The 8,156-nt window shown below is 50.6% G+C and overlaps 1 protein-coding gene across 2 annotated transcripts in view; it reads left to right on the top strand.

Moving 5' to 3' along the window:
• The window catches only part of BAHD1 (bromo adjacent homology domain containing 1), a 14,138-nt gene that overhangs the window by 4,030 nt on the left and 1,952 nt on the right, over positions 1-8,156 (top strand). Inside the window, exons 2-5 of one of the 2 annotated variants that reach the window (XM_014309291.2) lie at positions 662-1,023; positions 2,605-2,764; positions 3,726-3,802; positions 5,854-5,945. In XM_014309291.2, the coding sequence (XP_014164766.1) occupies positions 662-1,023; positions 2,605-2,764; positions 3,726-3,802; positions 5,854-5,945 (691 nt within the window). The remainder of the gene's footprint in view (positions 1-661; positions 1,024-2,604; positions 2,765-3,725; positions 3,803-5,853; positions 5,946-8,156) is intronic. The other variant, XM_031061571.1, reaches the window with a different exon arrangement.

Genomic DNA, 8,156 nt, shown 5'->3' with positions numbered 1-8,156 from the left:
CCTGCTGATAGGGCATAATTACAACTGGTTCTTCCCTTGGCCTGGGTTGAGACTTGTTTGTGACTCCTGAGTGGAACAATGTATTTCTGGGATGCTCTGAGAGGCAGCGTCAGCCAAATTCCAACCTGCTGAGGTTCCTGTGTCTGCTGCAGGGACACAGTTTTGCTGAGGATGCAGCATCTTGTGGTTGTGTTCCACCCTGTTTCATCTTTCCGGACTTAATTTGGAGAATCTTCTCAATTTTCCCTGATTAGTAGAATTTGGCTTTTTGAAAGAAGCTGGCTGCTTTTGGCAGCGTGATTTAATCCTTCTCATTGTTTCGATAAGCCTTTTATTTTTTTTATACATATTGACAGACTGGAACTGCTTTGGACACTGGCCAGCCTTGTGTGTATTCCTGGCTGGCATTACTTGGGATTCAGATGGGTTTGTTGTGGTGCAGTGTCATCTGCGGAGCACTGGAACACGCAAGCTCAGAAATGGCTTTGCTTTTACAATCCAGTGACAGTGCAAAATGAAATTACAGCCTGGAGAGTCTTTACAGCTATAATGCAATAAAGGGGATTTCGGGCAAAAGCAGCCACGGTGTGGGACAGTCCCGGCTGTGTAGTTGCTTTATGTTCCACGTGAGATCCGTGACTCATTTCTTCCCTTCCCTTAGAAGGCTGCAAGTCTCTGGACCAGCTGAACCTCACAATCCCGGTGGCAGGACACCCCGCGTCGCCTGCCCACCCGCTCTCAGGATGTCCCGTGCCCAGCGTGCCACCAGCTGCAGAGCCCGTTCCTCACCTGCAGACCCCCAACTCTGACCCTCAGACCATGGCCCGAGAATGTCCTCAGAGCTCCAAGCCCCCCAGTGGCTCCAAGTCGGGGCTGCGGAATACTCCAGGCTGCCTGCACGCCTCCAACAGCAAAGCGGCGGGCAGCCATTCCCACCCCAAGCAGCAGCGGATCGGCCGGCGCAGAGCCACCAACGGCTGGATCCCCGTGGGCACGGCATGCGAGAAGGCCGTCTACGTCGTGGTACGTGTCTGAGTGCTGGGGCTGGGCGGGGACAGCCGCCTGGGAACGTCCAGGCGTGAAGGCTTGGGAGTTGTGGGGCCCTCTTCCAGCTGGAGATGGTCACTAGGTGCTGTCTAGAACCTCCCAGTGGAATTCTGATGGGAGCAGAGGCACTGCTGGCTCTGTTCCCTGCGTGTCCTGGTGTTACCTTGCACGGTGTGCTTTGGGAGGGGAGGAGAACCTGCTGCTCCTGTGCTGGCCTCAGCTCAAAGGTGACGGATCCTCCCAGCTCCGGCATGTACAAGGGTGGCACCTGAGGCACGTGGGAGTCCATCCTACTGGGATCATCCTCCAGCTGCTTTCTCCTGGATAGGGCAAACCTGTCTGAGAAGCTGAGGGTTGTTGTAGCCTCAATTATAAGGGGCACATCTAGAGGCAGCTGTCATAAGGTGGCTCTCACTTAGGGTGTCTGTAGCCCCACAAGAATCTCCCAGCACACAGAGGACTGAGACAGTATAGTGGCTCCCAGGTGGAATTTTTCTAGCACCCAAAATCCCATTTCTTGTAACTTGCATGGTGGCGTGGCCAATTGCTTCTCCAGGGATTTCCTGTCTGTACTTTCCCATTTGTTGCATTCAGGGGCAGAGACTGGTTCCTGTAAGATGGGAGATTTCCTGCCAGAGAATTCAATTAGGTCCAGTCAAGTCTGCTTCAATTGTGAGAGAAGGCAATATCCTTCATCTTATTAAAAAATAAGAGCTTGAAATGGGCCCCACGTGGTGTCTGGGAAGGTGGGACAAGACACTGATGTGCAGTAGATGTCTGGAGGAAGGAGGGCCATGGTCCAGGCAGGATCTGTGCTGCTGCTTGGTGTGGTGGCACAACCTCCTGCTGCCGGGAGCAGCAGCCAGGGCAGGTTTTGGAGCTTTAGCCTTTGGGAGTGTGTCCTGGTGCCAAGGACTGTGCCAGAATGAAGCCTGTCAAGGCCAGGGACTGGCCTTGTGCATCCACCCCTCAGGCTGTCACACCCCAAAGGAGCAGCGAGGCATTAATCTCCTTAAGGTGCTTCCAATCCTGCCTGCGAGATCTGGCAGGAGGTTAAACCATCCTGCTCAGGCATTCTGAAATGAAACTCAGAGCAAAAGCAAACTAAAACTACCTGGTTCATAGTCCCAAAAGTGATTATTTCGTACTGTCAGAGGGTACAAAGGAATCAATGGCAGTCCTGCTAAGGAAGGCTTTGTGCCACAGCCTCCCTGCCACTCCCTGCCCTGCTTTTGTCAAATATTTCATGTTTTATTAGTTTTTACCATGTTTGTATCAGAGGAACAGCATTCAAAACACAATTTTCAGTGCCTTTGAATGGGAAGAAAAAGCAGACCTCCAGGTAGGCAGGTGGAAAGGTGATTTTCCTGAAGATTATGGTTTTGCGTGCAGAATGGAAGGAGCGAGTATGTTTTCATTTGAAATCAGAGTATTAATTTCAGCAATTAGGGCTTTTGTGAGATGTGCTGTCCCCCTGGTGAGCTGCCCCTCATGGAGGAGAACCATGAAGTTATCCTTTGCCTGTTGACTGGGTTGTTTTGGTTCCTGTGTGTGCAGAACGAGCCGGAGCCGGCCGTGCGCAAGAGCTACCAGGCTGTGGAGAGGGATGGGGAGATCATCCGGGTGCGGGACACCGTGCTCCTCAAATCCGGGCCCCGCAAGAAATCCATGCCCTACGTCGCCAAGATCTCTGCACTCTGGGAGGACCCCAAGACAGGTACTGTGCCAGCACAGCGTGTGTGTGTGCTCGACAGAGAGAGCTGGAAGCAGGGAAGGAATGGATCTAGGGAGAGCTGCAGGCTGGTTCGGGTACCAGGGTGATGGAGAGGAGATGAGTGCCATGGCTTTCATTTGGATTGTTCCAGGAACTGAAATGTTCCTTAATCACTCGTCTGGGGCTGATAAATGGAAATCTTCCTGGATATGTAAGCACAGAATATTTGCCAAGTGCCCGTCTTAGCAGCCCTCTCCTGTATTATTTCATTGCTCAGACATCGGGGGAGCTGCTGTTTGCTCCAATCCAGCATCTGGTCTGGGAGCTGTTGGGAGCAGGGCTCTTCTGCAGCAGCTCTGATGGACCCCAGTAGAGCTGGGGATGGGAGTTGTGGGGACTGATGGTGAGATCTGGTGTCTGACTGGCAATCCCTGAGCCAAGGATGCTGAGCCAAATGCTTTAAAGTAGAGGTCGTGCTTAAAAAGGGGGAAAAGAAACCCCGAAAATTCTGTGTAAAAGACATAAATCGAGGCGTGGTGAGGCTCAGTGTGGCTGTGTCAGTGCAGCAGCAATTCTGCCCTGAACCGGGGAATCAGTGCTGCAGGTTCCCACCTTTGGACGAGCATCTTTTCCAGCTTGTGTGCTGAATGGATTTTTTTTGCAGGTGAAAACATTTGATTCTTGAATCTTTGGGGAGTTTTTTGTGCCTGACTTCCTTGGGATGTTGTAACCTGAGTAGAAGGAGGCGAAGGTGTAGTGGAAAAGCAATATGACCAACTCCATGCAGCTTCTTGCTGTAACAAAGGGACACCTAGTTCAACATGAAATATTTATCAGCCACAGCTGCCTCTCCGTGAGCACTGTGGGAATGAAGGGGATGGAGCAGCGGGAGGAAGCTGGGAATGAGTAGGAAAACACTCAGAGAAAGCTGAGGCTTGACTTGTTTTCATCTGTGCTGTTGCAGGGGAGCTGATGATGAGCCTCCTGTGGTATTACAGACCAGAGCACACTCAGGGAGGCCGCAACCCCAGCATGCACCAGGTGAGTCCCCACGGGGCAGGGCATCCCGGGCTCTCTGTGCTCCTGCAGGAGGAGGGGGGCACTGCCCCAACATCTCCCTGCATTCCTGGGTGGCCTCCAGCTGAGTACAGCAGAGCGCTCTTGGCTGTGATGCAGCTGTTGCCAGATGTGTTGAGTGGTGGTGTCCTATAGTTGGCCTTTTCCCCCAGATTTATTGTCCTGTGGAGAAAATCTGGGCTCTCAGAAAAGCTGCTGAGTTCCTTACATGGAGGCTGTAACGGAAACTGCTGAGTGTTGATGTTTCTCCCTTTAATCTGAGAAAACTCCACATATTAAGTAAAAAGTAATTTTGACTGTTACCTTAAGAATAAGGAAGAATAAGTTTATATTGAATCAAGATCAGACACCTTTCCAAAAGCACATTCTAATTCCTACAGGACTGCAGAGCCTGATGCAAAAGCTCCTGCTGCCATTTTGCAGGAAACTGAAGTGCCTGTGTCATGTGCTGCCTTTTAATAAATCCCTTAATCTGCTTCTTAAACTCCAAAAACGTGTTAGTTTTGTACAGAAACGTGGATGCATCATCCTTGCCCTGCCTAGATTTATGCTGAGAACTAAAGTCTGGTTTGAGGATGCTGTGCCAGGATAATGGAGTTGCTTTTTAAAGAAAAAACGTGTGAATCACTGTGACTTCACGCCTTGCTCTGCTTTGCATGGGCTTGTGTTGGGTGACAGAACAAGCTGGTTTTAACTGGGAGTGAAGAATTCACTGCTGTGTTCAACCCAATTTTAAAAACTTTCTTAATTTCCATTGCTTTTTTTAAATAAAAAAGGGAGGGAGGGTTTGAGAGCAGCCAGGGAATTGTAACTGCCTCGTTTGCAGGGCACAGGTGAGTTTCTAAACCAAAATGTGGCACTTTATAAATGAAAGGTGAGTGTATCCAGTTGCATTTCAGTCCAGGGAGAATGCCAGGAGGAATTAAGCCAGGTTTTTGCAAACCCATTTGAATTACACAATTCTTCAAACAAGAGAGAGCTTGGGCTGAGGGCTGGGCCAGGCTTGCCAGAGTGACTCAGGTAGTTTTGACTCCAGGAGTAAACCAGAACCCCAAGGTGCAGAAGGCAGGTGTGGCATTCCCAGTGTCCCTGATCAACCCTGTCCCCAGATGTTCACCCTTTTGTGAGTTTTCCCTTCCAGCAAAGCAGAAATGGAGCCTGCAGGGAATGCTTCCAGACTTGTGCAGGGCATCCATGTTCCCAGAGATCATCTCTGCTGATCTAACCATCATACCTGAAATTCTTCTCAGTGCCTCTGTCTGGGTTACCCTGTGTATAACCAATCCTGCCTGCTGCAGAGCCAAATTTCCTAAATTACTCTGGGAAAAGTTGAAGAGAAGTTTGCTAGTAGAGGTTGTGGCTGATCCTCCTTGGATGTGTTCCAGGCCAAGTTGGATGGGGCTTGAAGCAACCTGGTCTAGGGGAAGATGTCCCTGCCCGCGGCAGACGGTGGAATGAGATAATCCTTAAGGTCCCTACCAACCCAAACTATAGCAGGATTCTCTTCCATGATTCTGAAAAAGGCTGTTGCTACTTCTCTCACTAAACCAGCCTTTTTAATTGAATTGAGAGGAGGAAGTGGTTGGATAAGAAGGGTTTCTTTAAGATATAAAGATGGATTAGAGAATCCAGGAGGAAAGGGGAGACCGAGGGGTGCAGCCAGCCATGGCCTTGCTGCTGAAGAGCTTTGTGACATTGGAAATTCATGGGATATTGAAGCACTTGGTCTCACAAAACGTGCTGGGCAGGGTGAGATGGTGGAAGAGTTGGTGCTTTTCTCACTCTTGCTGGATAAAACGTGGTGCACAGAGCACATGGCAGGTGCCTGGGTTATGTGGGACACTGGCTCTGAAGTATATTCACCATGGGCATGCTTTGGTGACTCCACATTAAGGTGATGGGTGAAGGTGCAGAGCTCCTCATTCCCTCTCTGGGTGAGGATGTGGAGCTGGCTGTGCCTCCCGGGGCTCCGGGCCAGCTGGGTGACCTGTGTGTCCCCTCCCCTCCTCGCACAGAATGAGATCTTTGCGTCGCGGCACCAGGACGAGAACAGCGTCGCCTGCATCGAGGAGAAGTGCTACGTGCTGACCTTCGCAGAGTACTGCAGGTAGGTGGAGCTCTGAACCTGCTGCACTTCCCAAACCTCCCCCTGCCTCCAGCCTCTCTCACCCTGCCCCTTCCAGCCAACCCAGCTGTCCCAGCCTGCGGGCTGTGGTGTGGCTGGAGCTGGGGTGGTGACACTGCTCTGCTGCAGGCAGGGGGCTTCTCCTGCTCCAGATCCATTGCATGTCTGGATTGTGCAGGATCATGGAATCTTTTGGGCTGGAAAAGACCCTTAAGGTCATCAAGTCCAGCTGTTCCCCTGCAGCTGCCAAGGCCACCACTGACCTGTGCCCTCAAGTCCCACATCCACACAACTTTTAAATCCTTCCAGGTATGGGGACTCCATCACATTCTGTTCCAAGGCCTGGCCACCCTTTCCCTGAAGGAATTTTCCCAATATCCAGCCTAAATCTCCCCTGGTGCAGCTTGAGGCTGCTTCCTCTCAACCTGTCCCTTGTTCCCTGGGAGCAGAGCCTGACAGGCTCTGGCTGCACCCACCTGTCAGGGGGTTGTGGAGAGCCAGAGATCCCCTCTGAGCCTCCTTTTCTCCAGGCTGAGCCCCCCCAGCTTCCTCAGCTACTCCTGGTGCTCCAGACCCTTCCCCAGCCTCTTTGTGCTCCTCTCAAGGGATTCCCAAATACTGATGCTTGTATGACCACTGCATTTGGTTTAAGGAAGACAGGAACAGGTGTACAGGAAAACATGGAACTTGTAGCTAAAAACTAAGTGAGTTAGGAAGAGATCCTATATGTCCATCCCTTGTTGGACACAGGTGCCAGACCAAAAACCTGCTGCTACAAGTGCCAGTGTTTGTGCTGGACACCAGATCCTGGGATTTTGGCAGCAGCACCCCTTGGAGCAGTGACTTGGGCTGTTATAGTTGAGCTCTTGCTGATTGAATTGCAGCTTTGTCAGTAAGAATTTCCCAGCATCCATATTCCAGCCTGCCATCCTGTGATGGATACACAGGGCTGAAGGAAAATAGGGATTGAATGGGCACAAACCCATAATGCAAACCAGTGTTTAAATCTCAGTTCTGCTGGGTGCATCTTGCAGTCTGTGCAGCCCTGCCATGGAGGAGATGCCTGAGGCCTCCTCCTCAGCCTGCTCCTTGCCCAGGGCTCTGCTCTGAGAATTTCTAAAAACAAACCGGCGTACAAACTCTTTAGAAGTTGAATTTTGATCTTGCTTTTGAGAACACTTAAAAACCCCAAACAAACAAAAACCCCAACCTAATCCCAAGAATAACAAACCAAACAAAGCCAACCAAACAAAATTCCCCATCCCCAAGCTTTGGATCAAAGCAGTTCCTTTCCATTCTAACACCCCAATCTTCTGGAACAGCTACTGGCAGGAATTCTTTCGTGCTCTTGTGGGTCAGGTCACCTTTGAGAGATGTTCCCTGAAGGCATCCTGAATTCTTTGTTTTCCTAAACGTTGGTTCATAAGTATTTATTAGGGGCTAATTAGCAAAAATGAGGCCAAAGCATTAAAAACAAGGTTTTAAACCTTTTTTTTCTTTAAATTGCTATCATCTTTGGTGCTGTACGATATCCAGCAGTATGGAAATACAAACTTGTGTTGCTTCCTGCAGGAGTTCTCTTTGAACAAAGCTTTGTCCACATGCCTTCCCTTCCCCTTATCCCCCAGCAGCTGCAGTTGTGGCTCCCAGCAGGACACAGGCAGCAGGAGAGGGAATGAGTTCATGGTCTCCAGCACAGGAATGACACGGACCTGTTGGAGCGAGTCCAGAGGAGGCCATCAGGTTGATCAGAGGGATGGAGCACCTCTCCCATGAGGAAAGGCTGAGAGAATAGGGATTGTTGATCCTGAAAAAGTGAAGGCTTTGGAGTGACCTAATTTCCCCTTCCAGTATCTCAAGGGAGCCTACAGGAAAAATGGAGAAAGACTGTTTACAAGGGCCTGGAGTGCCAGGACAAGGGGGAATGGCTTCACACTGCCAAAGGGCAGGGATATATGGGATATTAGGAATAAATTCTTCCCTGTGAGGGTGGTGAGGCCCTGGCTCAGAGAAGCTCTGGCTGGACCCATCCCTGGCAGGGTCCAAAACCAGGTTGGATGGGGCTTGGAGCAACCTGAACTAGTGGAAGGTGGAACCTAGTGAAAGGTTCCTGCCCTTGGCAGGGGTGGGACTGGATGAGCCTTTATGTCCCTTCCAACCTAAAACATTCCAGGATCCTCTGATAACTCTTCC

The sequence above is a fragment of the Geospiza fortis genome, unplaced genomic scaffold (assembly GCF_000277835.1).
Source record: "Geospiza fortis unplaced genomic scaffold, GeoFor_1.0 scaffold450, whole genome shotgun sequence".
Classification (NCBI taxonomy): Eukaryota; Metazoa; Chordata; class Aves; order Passeriformes; family Thraupidae; genus Geospiza; species Geospiza fortis.
The sequence above is the reverse complement of the archived record's forward strand: the minus strand, read 5'-3'. Positions and strand labels throughout refer to the sequence as shown.